General features: G+C 43.3%; 1 protein-coding gene across 7 annotated transcripts; it reads left to right on the plus strand.

Moving 5' to 3' along the window:
- The first annotated feature begins 132 nt into the window (after positions 1–132).
- On the plus strand, positions 133–22,765 carry NUDT5 (nudix hydrolase 5). 7 transcript variants are annotated; one of them, XM_040451443.1, is made up of 10 exons: positions 133–240; positions 10,111–10,218; positions 11,460–11,527; positions 15,529–15,578; positions 16,550–16,657; positions 17,553–17,648; positions 18,204–18,305; positions 19,810–19,818; positions 19,953–20,006; positions 22,423–22,765. In XM_040451443.1, the coding sequence occupies exons 2-10, from the start codon at positions 10,156–10,158 to the stop codon at positions 22,530–22,532; spliced, it is 660 nt and encodes a 219-aa protein (XP_040307377.1). In that variant the 5' UTR covers positions 133–240; positions 10,111–10,155; the 3' UTR covers positions 22,533–22,765. The 7 variants fall into 7 exon arrangements, with proteins under 7 accessions (XP_040307377.1, XP_040307380.1, XP_040307381.1 ...); XM_040451446.1 differs by lacking the exon at positions 133–240 and adding an exon at positions 274–440 and having other exon boundaries at positions 17,553–17,624; XM_040451444.1 differs by lacking the exon at positions 133–240 and adding an exon at positions 275–444.
- Positions 22,766–24,692: the final 1,927 nt, after the last annotated feature.

Genomic DNA, 24,692 nt, shown 5'->3' on the forward strand with positions numbered 1-24,692 from the left:
CGGAACCCAGGTCTCCCGTCCCGGAAGTACCCGCCGAGCTATTTTGGCTCAAGGACTCTTCCGGTCCATCAAGCCAGAAGGCAGTAGCAGAAAAGGGAGCGGAGGAGAATCGCGGGGCGTCCTTGTAGTAGTCACTCGTACCCGCACACACGCACAAACGCACGCGAGGCGTTCGCGTCCCGGGCAAGGAATTCCGGAAGTGTTGAGAAGCGGCTTCTAAGAAGTGCCCCGCCCCGGAAGGTAACTTTCTCAGGCGAGGTTACGGGCGGGGATTCTACGGGTACCGGGAGGGGCCGAGTGCACATCCTCATCACCGCGAGGTGAGGCTTTGACTCCAGCAGTAGCACCGGTGTCTTCTGAGACTGCTGCCTCGGCTTCGTGCTTTCTTCTTTCGTCCCCCTCCCCAAAGGAGTACCCTCCCCTTCACCCCACACCTTGGAGTAGGTAACTGGGCGCGGGCCAATCATGTACAATCCCCTCTTTGGGGAAGAGGGAGGGAGCACATCTGGTGCGTGCGGGCAGCCCCACGCGCGTGTCCCAGTCTGCGGACTGGGTGCGCGACTCGGGAAGCGAGGAGGCGGCCGCTGCGAAGGCGCGGAAAGGAGGGCCAGCTTAGAGAAAACCAGGGACTGGGGTAGAAGAGCCTGGACTATTCGGAGAAAAAGCAGGAAACCACTGCAATTAACTTCATTTGAGTGCAGTGTTTGAAGCATCTGCAAAGAGGATGATAGCACCTCTTCGTTCGTGGAGGGGAACTAGGAGAGATAGGGAGAGAATCCTGGCCGTACGCTCCTGGGGGTTCGACTTTGAAGGTAGAGGAGGAGAGAGAAATTTGGGAACACCGACGAAAGGGGAGAGGAGTCTCTTTTGAGCGTGAAATTCATTTATTCCAGCCCTGCCAAAGTAACAGCCTGGAAAAATACAGCCAGATTTTATCAGTAGCCGGGCCAGGCTGGAATCATAAGACTGGAAGAATTCTAGTCTAGTGAAATTTGCAGTATCATTCTTTTTCCTTCTCTTGCCTCCACCACTCCGTTATTTTCCTTATCTCTTCCGTAATGACGTTATCAGATGGCTACGAGACAACAGCATATTTTAAAAGTAAACTTTTGTTTGTGTCTTCAAAAGAATCAGATTCTAGTTGCTGAGAAATGCCTTTTAGAACCTAGCTTTCTTACAACTACATGCCCTGGACTTGCCCCAGTCACGTCTGTCTAAGGGCGTGTATTTTAGGTATTTTTTTTTCAAATTGCACGCTCTCCGGAGATCTCCAGGTTGTGAGTTCAGGCTCCACGTTGGGTGTAGAAATTACTTAAATCTTTTGTTTGTTTGTTTTTAATTGAACATTCCGGGCTAAGCAGTTTTAGGTTAGAAAGCAGGAAGCCCACCGACTATGGGCCTCTGTAGAAAAGTATTCATTAGGATAATTACAGGATCCTCTGCCTGTTTGGAGTGAAAAGCTCTTCCCCCAAAGAGTTCAATGGTTTGTTTTTCTCAAAAATGCTACTGGCTAAGTGGTTTAGTTGGGAGCATCACTTTTAAAGATACATTTTTCCAAGCAGAGGTAAATTACAATGTTGCAGTATATTCTGGGGGAGGGGAGGGCAGTAGTTTTTCGTAAGTGTTTTGAGAGCCAAGATTATGCAGTTCTGTCTGTTTTGAGGGGCAATGAAGCAATATTCCATATATTGCTGGGAGAATAGTGCCAGACTGCCAGATTTAGGAGAGACCTGATGTGGGGGAGGGGGGGTTGGAGCAGTCCCTCTAAATGTTTGTTTTGTTTTGATTTGACTTGGAAATCAACAGGTTACTGCTGAAGGAAATATTAGCAGTGCTGGGGTGAATTGGGATAAGGTATTTTCTGTTGAAGATAATCAATAGATGTATAGGAGGAAATAGAAACTGGGAACACGGTCACTCCAGGCGGAGTAGTATGTTAGCAGCCCAGGAAACCTGAGTGTCGAGGTTGAGGCAGCTGCAAAGCATTAATACAGAGCTGCAGTTATTTGTGCCGAAGCAGCCAAATTTGTAAACTTAAATATAAACACTGCAGGGAAGGAATTTGTTACAGATGCCTTCTATTCAGGCTCTATACTTGAGAAGCAGTGTTCAGTGACTTTTTAGGATTACAGTTAATTTTAAGTAACTAGTTACACATTTAACCAGCCTCAAATAAATCAACATTACAACCAGATGTGCCAGTATTCGGAAAGGATACAGCTAAATTCCCTTCCATTATTTTTTAGCCACCATATTTGTCTTTTCTTAGCCATGAAGTGTTTATACTCAAGTTGCTTCAATAAAACCTTTACAACAATGGAAATAGTTGCTTTTTCTCATGCATGCCTGAAAATATCAACAGTTAAGTGATTGTGGAAGGGGGGGTTATTGTGCAATTCCAAATTAAATAATGGAAAAACATTTCCTTCCTTGAATCCCCCTTCTAAATTAATATTTCCATCTACCTGCTGGTTTTACCCGCTTGGATATCTTGCCACCATCTCAAACTTAGTGGGCCCATGTTTGAATGCTGTACTGCCCCTTTCTCCTGATGTCCCGATGTCCTTTAAGAACATCTTCTTGCAGTAGCTTTGGAAACCCTGTCCCTAGACACTGGTTTAGGACAAGTAATAAGGTGTCATGTGCAAGTTTCCTTGCCACTGCGGCCACCCTAGACCAAACCTACATTCTCTCTTGCCTGGGCTGTGACTCGTGGTTCTTTGCTGGTCTCATTACTGTAGGCCTGTAACCAATTAACCTTCTCAAGGGTAATTAGTTCCCAGCCGGAACTAAATGTAATGATTATAAATCACCAAGTAGCATAATTTCAGTAGAATGTTAGTTACCTCTTTGCCCACCCAACCCCACATCTGCCAGAAAAGAAAAGAAACTCGATGACTTTCCATAATTAACAAATTCACTACAGGAAGTCTTCATTATCAAGATAATCGATGTCAGCAAAGGAAGATTCATATGAAGTGGATCCTTTTGATGTGGATACCGAAATTTTACCATAAGTGGTACCAAAGAAGGACCCCTCAAAATATCATCTTAAAAAAAAAACTGAATTTTTAAAAGTTTTATGACTATAACCAAGACTTAAATGTAGCGATACTAATTGATTATTTGTTCATTGTAAATCAAGTGTTTTTTCTGTGTAATTATTCTGAAAGAATGTAGAATGGCATCTTGGTCAGGCCTGAGCATTTGATGTTTGACTTTACAAGGTCATAAAGTTATTTTTGCAAAAAAAAAATTTTTTTTTCTTTGCAAAAATTAACCCTTTCCCACTTAATTTCTTTCAAAATGCCTTATTGTAAATGTCTCAATCTATTCATCAAACTGTTCCGACTGCCTGACTTTGGTTCATCAGAAGCTTTGCTCATGATTTGAGTTTCCACACCTTTTATTTGGTTGAGTATAAATGGTGTTTCCAACATTTAGTTTTTACCTGGGAGAGAGGAGCCAGCGTGTTTTTTCTTGTGATTTTTTGCTTCACTTTGCAACCTCAGCAAACTGCAAGGATTCCGATATGGTAATAACTGAATAATGACAACCCTGAGTGCGAACTTCCCTCCCTCTTAACCTGAATCCAGCTCTTGCAACTAAGACTGAAATACCTGAGGTTGTGAAAAAGTAACCCTTTCCCTTCTTCCCTGGAGCAGAGAATTTAAGTGCTGTCCTCAAGAGGAGTTTACATAGCAACAAGAGTTTGTGGCATGCCAGTTAGGTTGCCCGCAAATTTGGGGGAGGGTCAGGCATCCAGCCAAATCTGTGCAAGCCCTTGGAAATGAGTTTGCAAGTATTAACATCATCCATTATATGTGTGGGCTTGGTTTCAGGTGTTGTTTGTTTGTTTGTTTTGGAGGGGGTTGGGAGGGAAAGGTTGAGAACAACAGAGTTTGCCCAACTCTACTGTACTTTCTCAACCCTTCCCCCAGCTAGTGTTTTTGTTTTTCATCTGGTTCCTTCTACTTCAAATGTTCTCCCTGCCTTCTTGGTATCTAAATCATATCTTAATTACCTCTTAGTAGCAGCCGTTTCAAAGTCTACGATTTTCCCTGCCTCCCAAGTGGATGTGATTTGTCACGCACTTAAAACACCCTGATATCGCATTATCTCTAGGATAGTCGTAGAGAACCAGGCATACCCTCTGGTTCTTTTCGAGTTGAACTATAAGGTCCCCAAAGGCAGGAATATGGATCAGTTTACGCTTAGCATATACCTACCCAAATGTTTGAACTGCCCATGCTCATAAAGCCAGCTAGCTTCCTGCCTATCACTGTATGGCCCTCCTAACAGTCCTTTGATGTTTTCCCTCACTAGAGTTTTTTGTGCCCTGGAAAAATCATACAGCTAACACATCATAGACCTTCGGTGTTTCAGACCAAACTAAGCGAAAATGCGTTATGTGAATTAAAACAACTCAACAGTATGTATACGGATATTATTTTAAGTCTAATGTGCATATTAGTAAAATGTAGGTGACTTGAAATGCTAGCTAATGAAGTGGAGAAAATTCATACTTTACTTTTAACTCTCAAAATAGCATTGAGTCAGCTCAGGAAAGCTCAGGAAAGCTCTGTCACAGTAAGGGGAGGGGGGCGCAGGCTGCAATGGAGCCTCATTTGTTTCTGCGCTGCCTAAGCCTACGTGTAATGACTGCCTGTAATGACTGTCCCCAAATGGCACCATTTAGCTTCTGTTTTTGAAATGCTGCTAAAAATAATACTCTTTTTCTGTTTCAGTAGCATTTTTGAGATGCTTTTATAATCCTGAACATTTTGGGAATCACAGGGTGAATAATATACTTTGGAAATCACCCTTTAACCTCATTTTTTTTTCCAGTTATTTACACTGTCAGCAGATTGCTACGAAATACTGTTGCCCCTTGGGGCTGATTGCATTCCAAGTAATTACCCTAGAGAGTCCCAGCCCTGTTTGCCAGTTTTTTTCTTTCATGTAATTTATGTTTGTAGCTTGTTTTTTGTTTTTCTAGCTCTCTAACATTTCTAGCTTCAGTATTTTTTAATATGATCTGTTGAAACAACTGTTTAGAGCTTAACATTTGCTGACCAAAAATCCAGCTTTTGATTACGGAGACTGTTTTGTAAGGGAGTTTAACCTGGTTAAATGAAGAGTAGTAGATGAGGAGCAGTCCTTCAGAAAAGTACTTTTTCACCTGTGGGCCATCAACAATCCCTTTGACAATCTAAGGGAAGCTATAAAGATACAAAGATAAGGAGACCTAGCAGATAATTTAAAGGAGCTGGTGGCCCCTTTGCCTCTAAAGACACTCACCTGGGGCTGGGGGACTTTCTCCATTTTGTCTAGATTTACGGGCAATCCAGATTAAGAACCCTTTTCATAGAAAAAGTGACAGATTATTTAGCTCTTCCTTTATGAACTTCTGGTGGTGCTTATACTTGTGAGGTCTGCAGTTCGCTGTTTTTAAGTTTGGGTAAGCACAGAAAAGTTATTCGGGGTCAAAATACCATTTTTCAAAAGGAGGTAGAGGGGCGCCTGGGTGGCTCAGTAAATTGAGCGTTAGAGTTCGGCTCAGGCCATGATCTAACGGTTCATGGGTGCCAGCCCCACATTGGGGTCTGTGCTGACAGCTCAGAGCCTGGAGCCTGCTTCACATTCTGTCTGCCTCTCTCTGTCCCCTCCCCCACTTGCGTTCGGTCTCTCTCTGTCTCTCAAAGGCAAATAAATGTTAAAAAAAATGTTTTTTTCAAAAGGAGGTAGAAAATTAATCCAAGTATTTTGCATCATTCTGGACAGATTACGTTGTGCAATAATAAATGGGGTCGCTTGGTTGCCTAAAGGTTATTTTCTTTTAAGTGTTAGAATTAAAAGCAGAGGAAATAATTCCTTCTCTGATGTATTTGTTACTAATGAAAGGAAATGGAAATCTGGAAGATAAAAATCTAGGTAGATGAAGTTCTTTTATTTGGGTGTAGAGACCACAAATAGTGACGAGCAGCCAACCTTTGATTTAGCTCATGGTTAGTTTTCATGCTGTTTTGATTGCCTCTAACAATGTACGTTATTTGTCATGTATAAACCAAGGCTAGTTAAAAGTTTACCAGGAATCACTGCCGGTTTTCTTATGCTATATGCCTGTAGCTAAATGACTGCCTCTACATGTCCACATAGCTTACTGTTTTATTACTTTCAAATGTCACAAAATTAAAGGGAGCTTTCTTGATCACTCCACGCCCCCCCCCCCACCATCTTCTCCACTCTTCTTCTTGGCCTTTTTCCGTAAACTTAGCGGCTCTGACATAAATTACGTATGTTGTTCCTCAGTTTCCTCCCTCCCCCCCCCCCCACCAGAAAGCGAGCCCCTGGAGGACAGGACCTTTGTCTGTCGTGTGCGCTGCTGTGTCCTCGCAGCACGAGACGGCCTCACTTCCAGTGGGTCTGCTGCAGGGTGCTTTAGCCGAGTTACCTAAGACACACACTTGATGTTGGTTTGTGTGTGTGCTTTTTTACAAACATTAATACAGTTTGTGCGTATCTCTTCAAGGTTTAAATGAGTGTGAAAATGTGTTAACATTTCTTTCTCTCATCTTTATTAAGTGGTTTTTATTTTTTTAGCATAAAGTCATTTTTTCTTACCTAGGGCCTCAAGTTTTGCTTCTTTGCCAAAGTCCTTATTGGAAACTGAAATCGTAGGCTTGCCCACGTAATAATCCACAGGAACCGTATTGATCACATCTTAATAATACAACAGAAATACATTTAATTTTACAACAGAAATACGTGTTGAATATCAGGCAAAATATACACCCAGAGAACGGTAGAATGGTTGCTTGGGTTCAGTCACTCAGGGCTCCTTGAACTAGACTCCCAGGCTTTGTCAACCTTGAGATTTAAGGTGGCTTTCAACAACCCAACTCTTTGTCTCTTGGGGGTTTTAAGACTGCAGAGGTGATTGTTGTTAATTGAAATGCAATTCACATACCATAAAATTCACTTTCTTAAATTGTAAAATCCCCTGGTTTTTAGTGTATTTCCAAGATGGTGCCACCATCACCACTATTTAATTCTAGAACGTTTTTCATCAAAAAGAAACCCCATACCCATAAGCAGTCACTCCCTACCCTCTCCTTCCCCCTAGTCTCTTGGCAACCACTACTCTGCTTTCTGTATCTCTGGATTTGCTATTCTGGGTATTTCATATGAATGGGATCATACAATATTTGGCCGCCTGTGTGTGACTTCTCTCACTTGACCTAATGTTTTCAAGGTTCATCCATGTTGTAGCATGTATCAGTACTTCATTGCCTTTTTTTTTTAAGTTTATTTATTTTGAGGGAGACAGAGCACATGCATGTGGGGGAGGGGCAGAGAGAGAATCCCAAGGAGGCTTGGCAGTGGGGGCTGGGATTCACAAACTGTGAGATCATGACCTGAACTGAAGCCAGATGCCTAACCAACTGAGCCACCCAGGGGCCCCTGTACGGATGAATATTATTCCATTGAATGGAATACCACATTTCATTTATCCATTCAGCAAATGATGGACATCTGGGTTTCCACTCTGGAAATTACAAATAATACTGCTCTGAACGTTTGTGTACAACACGTTTCACTTCTCTTGGGTGTATATATACTAGGAGTGAAATTACTGGATCACATGGGACCTCTGTGGTTAACCTTTGTAAGATTGTTTTCCGAAGCGACTGCACCATTTTGTATGCCTTCTGGCAGTGAATGCCAGTTTCTCCACATCCTCACCAACACTTGTTATTATCAGTCTTTTATTATAATCATCATCATAGGGGTGAACTGTGGTATCTCAGTGTGGTTTTGATTTGCCTCTTTCTGATGGCTAACAACACTGAACATATTTTCATGTGCTTATTGGCCATTGTATATCTTCTTTGGAAAAATGTCTATCCAAGTCCTTTGCCTATTTTTAATTATGTTATTTGTCTTTTTAATTACTGGGTTTTAAGGATTTTTTTTTTGCATGTTTCAGATAGAGTTCTATCAGATTTATAAATTTTTCCCCCATTTTGTAAGTAGTTTTTCACCATCTTGATGGTATCCTTTGAAGCACACAAGTTTTTAATTTTGATGAAGTCCAGTTCATCTGCATTTTCTTGGAATGCCTGTGTTTATGTGTCACATCTAAGAGATTATTGCCTAAGATCATGAAGATATACACTTTTTCTCCCCCTAAGAGTCTTGTAGTTGTAGCTCTTACGTTAGATCTTTGATCTGTTTTAATTTTTATATATGGTGTTAGGTAGAGGTTCATTTTCGTCCTTATGAATGTATGTATCTAGGCCCAGAACAATCTCTTGAAAAGTCTATTTTTTTATCCCCCTTGAATACATGGCACTTTTGTTGAAAATCAGTTAAGCAGGGGCACCTGCGTGGCTCAGTCAGTTGAGCACCCAACTCCTGATTTTGGCTCAGGTCATGATCCCAGGGTCATGGGATTGAGCCCCACATCAGGTTCTGTAGTGATCATGGAGCCTGCTTAAGATTCTTTCCCTTTGCCCCTTACTCTGCTCGCGCGCTCTCTCTCTCAAAAAAACAAAAAACAAAAAACAATTGACCATAAATCTGTGGGTTTAATTCTGGAGTTTCTTTTCCAGTAGTTTATATGTCTATCCTTATGCCAGTACCCACACCATCTTGGTTACCATGGAGCCTGTTTCAGATTCTCTCTGTCTCCCTCTGCCCCTTTCCCCTGCTCGTGCTCTCTCTCTGTCTCTAAAATAAAAATAATAAATTGTTTTAAAATGACAAGAAAACAGAAAATAGGAATGAAAAGGGCAAGACAGAAGATCAGTTCAGGAAGTGCAACAGTTCCTGAAAGAAAGAATAGAGAAAATGAGGAGATTATCTGTGAAATAATTCGAGAAAAGTTCCCCATAAGCGCAGTACGGTTTCCAGACTGAAAGGACCCACTTGACAAAATAAGGGAAGGGGATTAAAAGGTACAAACTTCAGTTATAAAAAAGACACGGGGACGTAATGTACAGCGTAGGGAATACAGTTAATATTGTAACAACTTTGGTGACAGATGGTGGTAGATTTAGCATGGGAATGACTTCATAATATATGTAAACATTGAACCACTATGTTGTATACCTGAAACTAATATAACATCGTATGTCCACCACATTCAATAAAAAAAGAAGGACCCATTTGAGTACCCAATGCAATAACGTCTACGTGAAGGCATGAATAACCACAGATTTCCTGAGAAAGAAAACAGGCCACATAGAAAAAGAATCAGGAATCAGAATGGCTTCAGATTTCACAGCAGCAGCACCAGAAGCAAGACAACTGAGCAGTGCCTGCATATTTCTGGTAGAAAGTGACTTTCAGCCCATAATTCTGTATGCAGCCAGGTCATTCAGCCCATTTTGAGGGCAGAAAAAGATTTTGAGACATTCAGGGTACAAACGGGAGAATAAGCCAAGAATAGAGGACGTAGTAGTGGATAACAAAAGAGAGGGGGCCTTCTCTTTCCACAACAGACATGGTGGTACTTGTCAGCTCATGGACAACCGTGACTCTGATAATGTGTTAAAACTTCAAAGTGAACGGGCCACAATGGGATTGTGTTTAATTCCACTGAACCGCACATTTCGAAATTATCAAAATGGTATTATATCCATTTACTACCAGTTTAAAACAAAAAAAGAAAAAAAGATACACGGGAGGTAGAAAAAGCCAGCCCATGCCACTCTTACAGTTGAGCTGTAAAGGGTAGATAAGGGACAGTAGTTAAGGGGTGGGAGTGAGGAATGGTATACAATTTTTGAACTGTTTACCCTGGAAAGTTTTTAAATTTGGAGTCAGAAAATGCAAGAATGTATATGTAAGTGCCTGATGCCCGCCCAGAAGGAGCTCAGCCCACATGGGCTGAATCTCACTGGGCCGGCTGTTGGTTCTTTTTGGATGTTTCCTGGGGCCTCTGCACTGACCTTCCCTCTAGGGCAGTTCTCCCAAGCTCACGTGATCAAAGCAGCTTTGATGACAAATAAGTCTTTCACCATGTGAAGTACTTTGACCAGCAGCCTCTGTTCAAATGTTGAATTCGGAAAAATAACTGTAGCCTAAACAAATCTTATCTTACAGCGTGAACTTCTTGCCTGAGCATTGTAAAGACTGACTGGTTTGAAAATGGAAAACCAAGAACCAGCGGATCCTTCTCAAAATACCAAACAGTCTATTATTTCAGAGGAGGTATAAATTGTTTTTCACTACCCTGCTCTCTCCCCACACACAGCCAAGTCCAAATGAAATGTGTAGACTGCCGTTTCAAATGATTGTATTTAATTCTTAAAGACGGGTTTTAAACATTGTTCCTGCTCCCTTTTTAGGACTCAGGGACATTCTGCTCTTGTGTGGGAGCAATTGTGTATCTCTTAATTATATGCACTCGTGAAATTGAGACTGTTTTAAAGCGGATTTTGGCTCTTCGTACAAAAAGTCTCAAATTTTATTAAAAGTTTGCCCGGGTAGAAGAATTAGTCCTCTGGGAGTTTTAGGGTTTAGACATTTCATACTTAAGCCTCGCATCTTCGTTAGCTGTGTATGGTCTCAGTATATATGTTTAAGAACAATAAAAACCTAAGTTGTTAGTTGTAGTCTGAATTCCAGAACTAATGTACGTCTTACATGTTATTCAGTGTAGCTTTTAATAAGTCTCTTCCTGCAGGAACCATTGGAATGGGTAAATTTTAAGTCCTTCATCTTGGAACTCTGATCTTGACACCTTCCTGCGGTTGTTTATGCTTTAAAAAGCTTTCCATGTTGTCTGTGAATAGATCTGCTGATAATTACTAGGTTGCTGCCGGCCAGAAGTTAAAGATGGGACAGTAAGAAAAAGGCTACTGCTTTCTGTCCGCAGCGAAACTCCCCTCTCAGTTCAGTACAGTGCCGTGGGAACGTTAGTCCTCGTAACCGAAACTCGGTGTCTCGGCACAATGACCGTGGGCTGCCCGTCTCAGGTCGGGTGGGAAACCCACGTGTCACTGGAAATGCAGCCGATGGACACGGTCTCCTCAGTCAGCCTTCCCATGTCGTCACTGACTAAAACGCCAGCGAGGACTTTCTGCCTACTGAACATACCTGTGTGACGGGCCCCAGGCTCAGAGCATAGAACGCTGGGTCCCAGAAAACCCCTCACTTCTTCATCCTCCCTCTCTACCTACAACCGCCGCCCCCCCCCCCCCCCCGCCGCCAGGATTTTTTTCAACTATCATCTCTTTTCACCTCTCAGTAGTACTTCCAAAACTCCAAAAAGAAGCAGAACCACCCTTCAGGAAGATAGCTTTCCATACTTCGAACTGAAAACCTGCACTAATTAATTGGGAGGGAAACGTGATCCCTGGGAGGGCCACACAGAGAAAATCTGAAAGAAAACACACCTTCTAAATAAAATCCTCGGTTTAAAAGCCTCCCAACTTATTGTCTCCTTTTAGTTAATTTCAGAAGGAAAATGGGTCAAGCTTGAAAAAACAACGTACATGGATCCTACTGGTAAAATAAGGTAAATGATTTTTTTCCCTTTTGTAAAATGCTCAGTATTCTGGTTCTCGGGGTCTCCGCTTACTGTTTGACATGAACTCTGATACTTTTCTTATTGTAAACTCGATCTTAAATGAGAAATCTAATTCAGTATTTTCCCACTCCCAGAATGTTTGGATCACTTCTCATCTCGGAATACAATCACATTGTAAGTTTGTTACATTAACTAATCAGGAATTGATTTCAACACCATTCTCCCTGAGTAGATTAGTATGAACCTGAAATTTTGGTCCGAACCCCATCGAAGCCAATAAAGCAGCAAAGTAATTAACAATCCAGATTGCCTCGTCCGAATCATACCAGGTTTTAATTTCTAAATTAGGATGAAGGAGAGAACATTGCTGGGTTTGAGGTAAAACTTACATGCTTTACACCTTGCTCATGGAAACGTAAATTGGAAAAAAAGAAAAAAAGCTTTGCAAAACATTTCACAGTATGTACCAATTGCTCGTAAAGATATAACACCCTTCAATCCAAGTAATCCCACTCCTGAGACTGTTTGGAGTCAGATTTATGCATGAAAAATGTTCACAAAATTAAAAAAATAAAAACAAATCGAAAGCACCCTAACCATCTTAAAAATGGGGAAATAATTGTTATAGTGTAGCATGATAAAAGAATATGTACAGTATGAAGGCATACAGTCAATGATATTATAACAACTCTGTAGGGTGACAGATGGTTACTACATTTACTGTGGTGACTTGTAATGTATATAACTTGAGTGACTATGTTGTACACATCAGATACAATATTGTATGTCAATTCTCAGTTTAAAAATGGGGAAATAATTTTTTAGTGTATTCATTTGGTAAAATCTATGCAGTTATCTACAAAGCAGATTCTGAAGACAATCTAGCAAGTTAAGAAAAGTTATTAAGTTGATGATAAAATAGGAAATTGTGTATATGCTTTTTAAATTCTTTCCAAATAATATATAAGAAAAGGCTAGAAGGAAAATTGGCAAAACATTAATGGCATCTGTGTGGTAAACCTGTTTTCTTCTGTTTTCCACGTTTTCTGCTTAGAATTTTTTCTTTCGGCCCCTGTCACTGCCCTGAAAAGAAATTTTTTGAAAATTATAATTAACTATCAGAAAAAAAAGTGTTAAAATAGATTAAACATTTCCCTAGTGAAATATGAAAAAGAATGAGATAGAATGAGAAAATATAAAAATGTAACTAAATATTAAAGTATCCAGATAACATGATATATCGATTCATAAAAAAAAAAAAAAAAACTCCATTTGCTAAGTGATCAAATGAGAATACAGAGTTTCTTCATGAGGAAATACTTCTGTCATCAGCATGGAAGTACATGGACTTGCCAGTAATTGAAAGCACTTTAATTATCTCTGCTAAACTAGCAAAAATATTCCTAAGGGCCAGTGTTGGAGAGCTGTGGGAAACATCAAGCTATCCATAGCACTCTTAAATTAAAACCTCAAAGCGAGAAAGCCAACCATGCTACCGCCCGTCAACACAGTGTATGTTCTGCCTTCGGCAGAACACTTGTTTAAAGAGACTGATGTGCAGAACTAAACAGGAAATAAATAGTGGGGACAGGAATACAATACAGAAATGTGGCCAGGCCCAAGCCTGAAGGAACACAGTATGTTCAAATGGACTGATGTTTGTGAAAGTGTAGATTGGCACCCAGTTTGTAGTGATACAGCTTGGCTCTCTTTTACCCGTTAAGCTGTTAAGGTTTGTAACACAAATATGCCTCTTAACACTAATTAAAGAGTACGTGTTGGTTTGCACCGGTGGTGCATCTCTTCACTGGACTCCTCTTCCTCCTTCAGCATTTCTTAATCAGGGACGTGCATCAGAATCACGTGGAGACTCTTTTCGGGATACTCGTGTCCAGGTCTCACTTCCGGGGAGTCTGTTTGAGTAGCTGAGGCATGCACTGAAAAGCCTAGCGAGTACCTGCTTATGTGGCCTGCTTATAGCATGTTCACCTCCTTTCTTGCACGCGTAGGTCTTCCTCGTGAACTCCAGGGAGCTCGTAGGCAAAGCACTGACATTTCTACCGGAGTGTCAGGCTTTGAAGAGGGAATCCCCGTGCTTTGCCATAGGTCATGATGTATAAACTCATAAAACGTTTCATCTGTTACCTGATGCAAAAGCGTGTCGGTAAGGATGAGAGCAGCTAGAAAATCCTTTGTTCTACCATGTTATTCACGGATACGGATACGGAGTTGAGTCTAGTAGTGTAAACCTATGCTGGCAGTGTGCCCCCTGGTGGACATCGGGACAGAGCTGAAGTCATCCTTCGGTGCCCCTCTGCCTCCTGCGTTTGTTGACCAGGGGAGGAACGCAGAGCAAGCTTTCTCCTATGACAGTTTCTCAGAAAACGGAGTCGCTTGACTAGAATCAGAATTCTAACGCCACAAGAGGCTTTTGAGCTAACATACTCATAATTCCCTAGTCTTACACCGGAGGGAACGGTCTCACGGGATGTGTGGCTGTGCGCTCAGCTGGTAGGCAGATGGAGACTGAGATTGTCTGACTCGGTCAGACGCTCATCTTTCAGAGTCCCTTGAAGATGACCGGAGCTCCCATGGGGCATCCCTGTTCTAGGATCCCGTGTAAATGCGTTTATATTTCACGGTTCACGATGTATGGCTCGTTACTGGTTATTTTACATCATCTTAACCATAACCATGCTGCTCTTTTGTTTCCCTTATTCCTAGAGTATCTGGGATGGCGCCTTCACGGCTCCTCCCAGCACTGCCTTCTTCAGTCTGTAGGACTAACCCTGAGGGGTGGCACAGAATGCTGAAAAGGTTTTCATCTCTTGCCATCTGTACTATTTACTTACCAGAGTTGCTTGTTGGTTGGCTTCTTGTTACTAACAGGAATGTCGGATGGTTGTGAGTCGTCACAGCAGCGTTTGGCTTCCACAGGTCCATTTTGACACACTCGCTGCTCGAATTTGGGTATAATATTGAGAGATCTACAGTTTACAGAAAGGTGTTTTTTGGGTTTTTTTAACTAGACTAAATACTGGGATTTCTTTCACAGAAACGTGACACAGTCCAACCCAGCCAGATAAAAAGTGCGAGGCTCCCCCCACATGGCCCGTCTCATCATTCCTGCTCTTCTGGAGGGAGGCGGATGTTGACGCCTTCCTTACTCCGGTCCCCAGAGCCACTCAGATCCAAAGCTGAACTTCTCCACTTTCATTTCTTACCACTGCTTCTTTCCAGTTCAAGGGAGAAGAGAGTGAAGGGGACTTTGCCTCATATGTCCTTCCCCTTCAGACAGCATTGTACCAGTAACCGGATTCTCGGGACGCTGTTCCCCAGAAACAAACAGCCCATCGGGAATAAAGCCATAAAAGGGAGCAGAAACCTACCGTTCCTCATCTCACTTTCTCCACTCTGGACCATTTTCCCCTCAGATAAGAGAGATCTCACACGTGCAAACTAGAGCACTCACCTAAATGTAATAATTCTTCAAATTAGTAAATGGGACGGCCCTGCTTTGTAAAATTGTTATTTAGGTCACATATAAATAACTGTCTCAGTGGTTCCTATTCTGCAGAGTATCTTTTCCTCTTAGCGAAAGGCTGGAATTCTCCTAGGAGCTTAATTTGCACAGACTGTTCAATACTTTCATTTACTGCTAACCTGTAGATTTAGGATCAAACTGAAATCTTCCCAGTGAATGATCTGAAAGGCAGCTCAAGCGATCAGTAGGCCTTCTGTTTAGATAGCGCTCAGAGGGTCAGGCATAGGGTGGCACGTTTTCTTCAGAAGAAGTTTCAGAAGCTACAGGAAAGCACGATGGAATTGGCTTTTCCCATATAGACCTGTACTGTCGTGGTCTCCTTGGCCATTATCATTATTACACTCGCATGCTTCGCATTTGTAAAGTTCTGGTTGTGGACTGAAAACCCAAGGGCATTCTCCTCTGTGACGTTAGTGATTTTGTTTTTGCTTCTCTGCCTGAACAGAACGTGGGAAACGGTGAAACGTACGACCAGGAAGGGGCAGTCGGCCGATGGTAGGAGTGCAAACCCCTTACGACTCTTCATGGAGGAAGTCACCGTGCTTTACTGCAAGAGGCGGGGTTCTTTTTACTTTAACCCAGACCTCAGAGCAGCTCTCTTCGATTATGGTCTTTTATGTTTAAGTCTGGTATTCCTTTTTGCAGTGCTTTGTGGCTAAATCAGGCTTTCTCTGTAAATAACTTCTGGCTTCAGTCCCAGTGTTTTTGAGGGAAAGGTATACTAATATTTATAGCCAAACAGAAGTCAGTATAATTTGAAGCCACATACTGCATCTAGATAGGACTTCTAGAAATCCTGTGTTCTGTTCAAAGGACCTAGGTGAGAGCCTTTCGTTTGGAAAAATATTTGGCACTACTTTATGATGGACCAGTTGCTTTATAAATTGAGAAGGATGCGGAATTAGGAGAAGAGACTATCCATTCAGTTCACATTCCCTTCTAGGCATAAATGCACTGACTGCAAAGATCCTGAGAATCACCTGTGCTCTGGGGGAAGTGGGCAATAGGTCTTTGTTTTTCCCTTTCATTCCTCCCTTTCATCTTGTTCTCTTTTTAGTGGAAGTAAACAGAGTAGCTGCCACAGCTGCTGTTTTGGTCTGTTGGGAGAGTTGGGTGGAGGGAGGTAGCCAAGAACTACTTGTGGGCAATTTGTGTTTTCCAGAACGCACTGGGGTTTTGTCTGTGTTCTGTTGTAAGTAAAATATTTCTCTCTTGGGAGAAAAGGTCCTTTATCCTAAAACAATAGACTCTAACTTAGCATCTACTACAAACACTGGGACTGACTCCATTTACTGCTGAAAGGAAATACAAGCACACGTAGATCAGTGAAAACGGCCTGGCTGCTGCAGGTTGAGAAATAGGTCTCGGCAGAGGTTAGCGTAGGCAGGAATTTGGTCCTTGACCCTGTGCCAAGTACTCCCTGACCTTTCGTGAGGGACCTCCTTGGTTTTATCTCCTGGTCACAGGTGTGGCGGTCATCCCAGTGCTGCAGCGGACACTTCATTACGAGTGCATCGTTCTGGTGAAGCAGTTCCGACCGCCCATGGGAGGCTACTGCCTAGAATTCCCTGCAGGTGAGTCCCTAACCGCTGGGCCGAGCACCTAGAACAGCAGTGCTTGGGCATTTAACACCTTTTTATGTGTCTCGGCGGTTTTAAGTTTTAAAGAAAAAAAAAATATCCCTCAAATGCACTCTTAGATGCACTGACCCCCCAAAGCGAGGCGAGGGTCTGTGAAATAATCCAAGTTTACCGTCCTCCCCACTTGGCCTCCCTGGTTACTGCTGGCTCTGAGCACGGCCCCTGCCCCCAGTCCGCCAGTCTTACGTCCTCCTCACAGGTGATCCTCATCCGGGCATTTCTCTGCGGCCTCAGTATTGCTCTGCAAGGGAGGAAAGCAAGATAGGTGACAGGGTCACATGAGGAAAACGGAAAAGAATGACAGGCTTCCTGGGCCATGCCACAGAGCCGGGTCCATGAGCCGCGCCAGGGGGCCAACAGCAGCACCAAGCCAGCTCTCCTCACGGGTCCACGCTGTCTGTGCTGCAGAGATGCCCACGGGAACAGTCGAGGTCTGAATAAGAGGAACAGCTGTCAGAACCTACTTACTCTGCCTCCAGTTTTATTCTTTTGCTTTTTTTTCTTCTTTTCTAAAGAGAGAGAGGGTGAGCACGTGAGGAAGGGAAGGACAGAGGGAGAGGGAGAGAGAGAATCCCAAGCAGGCTCCATGCCCAGTGCTGAGCATGACGTGGGGCTAAAATCTCATGACCTGAGCTGAAATCAAAGGTCGGACATGCAACCGACGGAGCCACCCAGGCGTCCGTGCCTTTTCTCTTAGAAAAGTTCCAAGCCTCAGTCAGTGTCACCTGTGCAACCGCTTCCCACAGTCCTCTGATTCCTCGCGTAGCTCCCAGCAGTACGTCAGGAGAGGGTTTCCCTGTCGCACCTCACAAAGGATTTGGACTTCCAGGTCTCATCGATGATAACGAAAGCCCGGAAGCAGCAGCTCTTCGGGAACTTGAGGAAGAAACTGGCTACAAAGGTGATGTGGCAGAGTGCTCTCCAGGTTTGTACTGCTCTCTAGGCGTGCGCTTGGGGACAGACCCTTGAAAATTAGCCAGCCGTTACACTGTGCATGGTGTAAAGGATCTTGCGTTGAGGCTCATCCACGGAGGAGAAATCCTAACTAGGTTCGGTCACTGTCTACAGGCGAGTCTCTCTCCGCACGAGGGCAGGTTTGAACAAGGAGGCCCTGAAGCTGGAGAAGAGATGGGAAATTCGCTTACCTTCCAGAGTTTCTCAGATCCTGAGCTTTATTACCTCATCCACGTGCCAGGCTCCTCACTAGATTTTTTTTCTCAATGTGGTGAAAGGACCTGACAACATGTCAGCACTGTCTCACCCCCAGACTTAGCGCACTTAACCCAGGAACTCTGGAGGGAAACACGTATGCTGTGCTGTCCCACAGCGTATACTGAGTGCATCGGGCCGAGTGTAGTTTTCCCGCACGGGCTCCGTGGGCACTGAACCATGAGCCCGGTTTCCTTTCAAAGGCATTTAAGTAATGAAACGTGTCGTGTCGGACCGGTGTCTGAACTTGAGCGTTTGATTCTCTCCACAGCTGTATGTATGGATCCGGGCTTGACAAACTGTACCACACACATCGTGACGGTAACTATCAACGGAGATGATGCTGAAAACGTGAGGCCTAAGCCAAAGCCAGGTGAGTGTGCACCAGCTGCGGTTAAGGTGGTTCTGTCGCACTGATGATTGGTTAACTTGCTACTGCCTTGGTTTTTGATTTGTGAGAAGAGGAACAGGGTTCTAGATACTTCAGTACTCTGGGCCGTTTTGCTCATTGTGGGTCCTGTAGCATTTTTAACTCTTAACTGATTTTTAGGTGTTCTTTACAAATGTTAAATTCTCACATTTCCCTATCTTCTGTATGGGGTTTATTCCCACTTAGGATTATGAGCCCGAGGTCTGAAGAGGAAACAGTGAACACCTTCAGAATCAGAGATGTGTGTCTTTGTGTGTATTATAAGAATGGCAGAAGTACTTATCACTGAGTTCCGTACTTAGGGAAACGTTTAAAAACTTCCTTGCTCTGTTAGATTTCTTAGCAAGTTTGGGCTCCAGCTTTGATGCTTCTGCCAGTTCCCTGTCATCTCCCACCCCATTAAAGGGGGTGTCAGGTAGCACAGCCATGTTCTTCCGTTTCTCATCACCTCGGTGGCTCCTGAATGTGTCAGGGCCCATCACAGCTGATTTTAAATGTTCGGTGTTCAAACTCGCAGGTAGGCACCTAACGTGCCGTGAAGCAGCCTGCCAGTCCTCAGAGGTGAACAGAACCACCGTATCAAGTCCCCTCGGAGGTTTATACCCCAAAGCACAAAGCTCATGTAGGGACTTGCACACCAGTGTCAGCAGCACAGTCCCCAAAAGGTGGACGCCACCCAAGTGTCCACTAGCAGATGAGTGGACCCACAAAATGTGGTGTAGATGCCCCGTGGAATACCATCCAGCCGTTAGAGAAACACGCTGGTGCCTGCGGTGGTAGGGTGACTTTTGATAATGTCGCGCCGAGTGCTTCGGGAAGCCAGACAAAAAAAGCGTAAATAGGGGCCCCTGGCTGGCTCGGTCACATCTGGGGGGTGTGAGTTCAGGCCCCACATTTGAGTGTAGACTTTACTTAAGAAAAAAAAAAAATTTCTAGTGTAAATATTGTGGTTCCACTCGTATGAGGTTACCTAAAATATTCATAGAAACAGAAAGTAAACTAATGGGCACCGAGTTTCTGTTTGGGATGCTGAAAAGGTTCTGGAGAAGGATAGTGCTGATAACTACACAACACTGTGAATGTATTTAATGCCTTTAAATTGTATTTTCAAAAATGGTTAATGGGCACCTGGGTGGCTCAGTCGATTGAACGTCTAACTTCAGCTCAGGTCATGATCTCATGGTTCACGGGTTCAAGCCCCGCGTCGGGCTGTGTGCTGACGGCTCAGAGCCTGGAGCCCGCTTCGGATTCTGTGTCTCCCTCTCTCTCTGCCCCTCCCCTGCTCTCTCTTGCTCTCTCTCAAAAATAAACACTAGAAAAATGGTTAAAATGGTAAAATGGTCTCTGTTGAAGTCTCAGACCCTTTTCGGTATGTCTTGCACTAACCTCTTCCAGTGTTTGACCAGAGCAGGCCTTGCTGCAATGTCCTCCTTCTGTTTCTTTTCAGGAGATGGAGGTACGTCACCCAACTCAGCAGTGGCTGACGTGCGTATGGCTTAGCGCAGTGGAAATGGCTACAGGCATGTTGTGGCGTTCTGGTAGGCTCTCTTATTCTGGAGCTTTGTTTTCACTTGCACTTTCTTTGTTTAGAATTTGTTGAAGTAATTTCCTTACCAAAGAATGACCTGCTGAAGAGACTTGATGGTAAGCATTCTTAAGACTGCCAGTTTTCTCAATTTTCCCCGTCCCCAGTCCCACTCAGTGAGGAACTAAGTATAATTCCATTTCTTTATATTCTTCCTCGTTAAAGCCAAATACCTAGAAATGTTGGAGAACTGCAGTTAACCAACCATAATTTTCTTTTCTGGGTGGCACTGAGTTTGAAAATATGAGCAAAACATTCTCTGTCAAGTTGAAGGCTTTCAATGGGATTTTTTTTCTATAGAATAGCCAAAACTATATTCCTGCAGATTAGCCAAAACTTCTGTACCTCATGTCGCTAATCCATGGCACTGAAGAGGCCTAAGTAGGTATCTCTTAGCTGATCCTCAAAAATGCTAGCATGTTGGATGGTACTTCGTGCAGGGTAGAAGTTATAGGAGAATTTAACAATATTCTTTCTACAAAGACTGAGGTATCTGCTATATACTAAGAGCAACATGCTGATATAGTGAACCAAACTAACAGCGTCACCCCTAGTAAATTACTGGTCATGAAATTACATTGTGTACTTTCTGGCCAGCCCATCTCCTAGGGATTTTGTAAAAAATTCAGTAAGCCTATGTGGGCACATTAGGATATGCTGTACTGGAGCGTGACAGAGACCCTTCAGAGGGAGCTCCTCCATGCTGGCTGCTAAGTCCCCGATCACTCCTTTGTAAAGGAACAGTCATCATGACTTGAATGTTTTAAAGTTTTTACTTCAAAAATTAACTTGAAGCACAATTTGACCTGAGGCTTTGAGGGCTGTCTCTTCCTCCCCTTCCGTAAGTACCAGTGGCTTACAATTTTATTTCTAATGACTCTCTTGTTTTAAAAGTAAGTATGAGGGGCGCCTGGGTGGCTCAGTTGGCTAAACGTCTGACTTCAGCTCAGGTCATGATCTCACTGTCTGTGGGTTCGAGCCCCACATCGGGCTCTATGCTGACAGCTCAGAGCCTGGAGCTACTTCGGATTCTCTCTCTCTCTCTCTCTCTCTCTCTCTCTCTCTCTCTCTCTCTCTGCCGGTCCCCCACTCGTGCCCTGGCTCTGTCAAAAATAAATATAAATTCATAAATTAATTAATTAAAAGTAAATATGAGCTTCCAAGAACTACTGTGATTCAGATTCCTAGAAAGCTTCCCTTCCTGCTTTGCCTTTTTAAAAACTAGACCTAAGGTAACAAGTACCTCAAGATCTCAGTCCGAATGAGAAGTGTTCATACTGGAGAAAGCCCTAGTTTCCTCAGAGAGCTGTGGCTGCCAGTAAGGGGCAACACATCTTTGAGTCTGTCAGGTCTGACTGGGTCTGAGGTTCCGCCGTGTATGGGTTACGACCTTGAACGCGTGCCACAGCCTCTCCCGGCTTTTCTCCTGAAACAGGAACGAGAGGTCTGTCTCTCCCCTGTCTCTGGGGAGGCATGAGCACAAAAGGACTTAAATGTTAGATGCTATATGTCTTTACTGCATTTTTATATTAGAGAAGTATTCTTTTAAAGAACGTCCTGCTCCCTTCCATCTAACTTAACCTCCCTGGATCTAGGCTCGGAAGAGGGGGCAGTACATAGTGCGAGAGAGGGAGGAAGGAAGGTAGATGGGGACAGATCTACAGGAGGAGGAAGGGGGGAAAGAACCAGTTTTCCTAGCTTTATTAGGTTGGAAATATAGTAATCAAACAATTTATTCAACAAGTCGCATTTGAGAGATTGGGAGGAAAGTATCCAGAGTTCGGTTGGTTACACAGAATAGCTTTCAGCACTTCCCCAGCCCCCGCCCTGCACAGAGGAGTAGGACGCCAGCCTCCCTTCCGGGATCAACGTGTCTCTGACCTTGCGCCTAAACTAGTGGCTGGGAGAACCAGTGACAGATTCCAGGTCCGATAACCTCCACCTGAACAAAACAGAAGTTCCCCTCAAAGCCTATGGTACGATGTACACTCCCGCAGCCTTGTTCTGGAATTCTCTAGAATTCCAGTCCTGTCGTGCATGCGGCTGAACTTGTAGGCGGAAAATCGGTGCTGTCTGGCAGCAGAGAGGACGCACGAATCCCGAGATAAGGCACTGAAGGGTCACCACAGCAGCGCTCTAGAGTGCACTCTAAAAGAAGTAGTGATTTGCATCTATAGACTTACAGCTTTGCTGTTTTAACGCATCAAGTCCTCACCTCTGATATGTGTGATCTTCTGCCTTTATTCTTTCTTCTTGTTCTGGTCTTTTGCTGGAAATGTAATCCTGCTTATATATCCTTTTCTCTTCTGACTAGAGCAAGGTCCTTGAAGGCAGAAGGGGTCCTGTTCACTGCTGTATCTCTATCTAGCATTATAACCGGCACATAGTAGGAGCTCAGTCTGTATTGATTGATTGATAAGGGGTATTCTCCTTTATTCTCTTCATTATCTAACTTGTATTCTTTGCTTCCTGTAGCTCTGGTAGCTGAAGAACATGTGACAGTGGACGCCAGGGTCTATTCCTATGCTCTGGCACTGAAACATGCAAACACGAAGCCGTTTGAAGTGCCTTTCCTGAAGTTTTAAGGCCAAAGGACAGTAGCCATGTTTTTACAAACAAGACCACCCACCAGGCCTCCTTCACTAAGACTTTGTTATTCAGCTTAGCTTAATGTAGATTTGAAATTAGTTTTTTCATTAAATAAAAGCAACACAGAATACATGTGGTGATATGGAATTGTAATTACAGGGAGGCTGTAGCCTTCATATTTAAATGCTAAACTCCAGCAAATATTAATGAAAAAGAACATAAATGCAGATATGTTTAATCCAGTGTGTTTTAATCCAGTCTAGTCCAGGAGATAAAGGTATTTCTAGGGGAAAAAAGACCTGAATTCCAAATTAGGTCAACCGTACCCACCCTCAGCCCCCATATAAACTTCTGTAACGAGGTATACAAATAACTATTTATCGTATTACTGTTGAAACAAAGATTTTTTATAAACAGATTTTTTTTTAAAAGACCTACGTAGGGACTTTTTTGGTCTCCTAATTGCTGTATGGAATTAATATACATCCCTGCAAAGCAGAGAATGTACAGTCAACAGACAGTAACATTCGTGATGAGCAAATGTTTACATTTGGCCAGTCCTGCCTACCTATCGAGGGTAAACCAGCTCGTAGGTAATGAAAAGTGGCTGATTCCATTCATTGTAACAAGGTTAAGAAGCCACTGAAAATACAGGGCCCTTCCATCAAGCAAGTACATATATTTTGGAATCTCTTTTCCTACCCTTACCTCAGAAACCAAGTCCATTTACATGGCTGGTGGGCATTATGGTCTTGGTGTTAAATCATGAGTGTAGCCAGCAAGGTCACCAAATACCAGAAACCCAATACAACTACCTTAAAGGGGAGAATGGGGGACTGTTTCCAGCTCATTCCATGCCTAAAGCCCGTCATTCAAAACATCTACCAGTGTTGTGGGCCGTTTTCTCGTCCTTTGGCTGAGTTCCCCTCTTATGGTGACTTCCACAAGTCTCCAGAAGCTCAGGTTAGCCCCCAGCCAAAGTCTCACGGTGATGCTCCCTGGCCAGCCCGAAGTTGGGTTTCCAGCCCTGGGCTCAGGCCCCTCCAGTCAGATAAAACCAGGGTATTCATGCCAAAAATGGCATGATGTAGTTCATTTGTCAACAGGTCCGCTGTGCTACCCAGAGAGGTTTTTGTGAGCAAAAAACCACATATCTTTCTATTATACTTCCTAAACAAACGGGGAAGGTATGGAAGTGGAGAACTGTCTAGATCAAATCTACTCTCTATAAATATTGCAAAAATTAGGCCCCAACTACTTGCTCTAATAGTAGCCTTCCCCTGGGCCCCTAACCCTTTTTTAAAAAATCATTATGGGCATCATGATGCTCCAGAGATCTTACTCTCTTCCTGAGCTCTCAAAGACCAAGTTCTATAATTTCCCTTGTTACTGTTCTCCTTCAAAATCAAGAACCAGATGGTGTGTAGAAAATCTACAGACTCAGGCTTAGAGCAGTCTCCAAACGGACCAGCTCTTCCAAAGTCATTCCCCACAGGAATTGAGAAACCTACTCTTAAATGTCGGTAGAAGAGAGATGTTTGTAACCCCCCACCTGTTCTGCCGCCTTCTCTTCCTAGGAGTGCACATTAGAAGTGACGGCTAAATCCTAGAACCTACCCCTAATGCCATTTATGTTAACCTTTAAACATCCAAGGCTGTACTTTGGAAGTCAAGTCAGTTTGAGAGTTGGCAGCCTGGAGGTCTCCACTGGCTGGCACGGTTAATTTATGAGCATTTTTTAAAAGGTGAAGGTTTCCTATAAAAAGCCCTGTTTCCACCTTCTCTTGAAAAAAAAAAAATCCTATATAACAACACTGGATCCACATTTCTGTTCTAACAATGGTCTGAGCCCCTTAGGAGATGACCCTTGTTCCTATCCTGCCAGCCTTTATTTTATCTGCCTTGCCCCTGTAATTGTTTGGTTTTGTGATGCTAAGCTAAAAAAGATATACTTCCTGCACTTACTAAATAAACAGCGAGAAAATCTTACTTCTGAAAAGGATCTTTCAAAAATTAAGTTTGATCTCTTTCTGGACAACAGAGCACATATTTATAAAGAGCTATGTTATTTCAAATGGAGGCTGGGATGCTAATCTCACACCGTTTTCCTATCCTTTGTAGTATCAGTCACGTAACTGAGCACCTTTAAGTTGGTC

This window comes from Herpailurus yagouaroundi, unplaced genomic scaffold (assembly GCF_014898765.1).
Source record: "Herpailurus yagouaroundi ecotype Mexico unplaced genomic scaffold, PumYag 203, whole genome shotgun sequence".
NCBI lineage: Eukaryota > Metazoa > Chordata > Mammalia > Carnivora > Felidae > Herpailurus > Herpailurus yagouaroundi.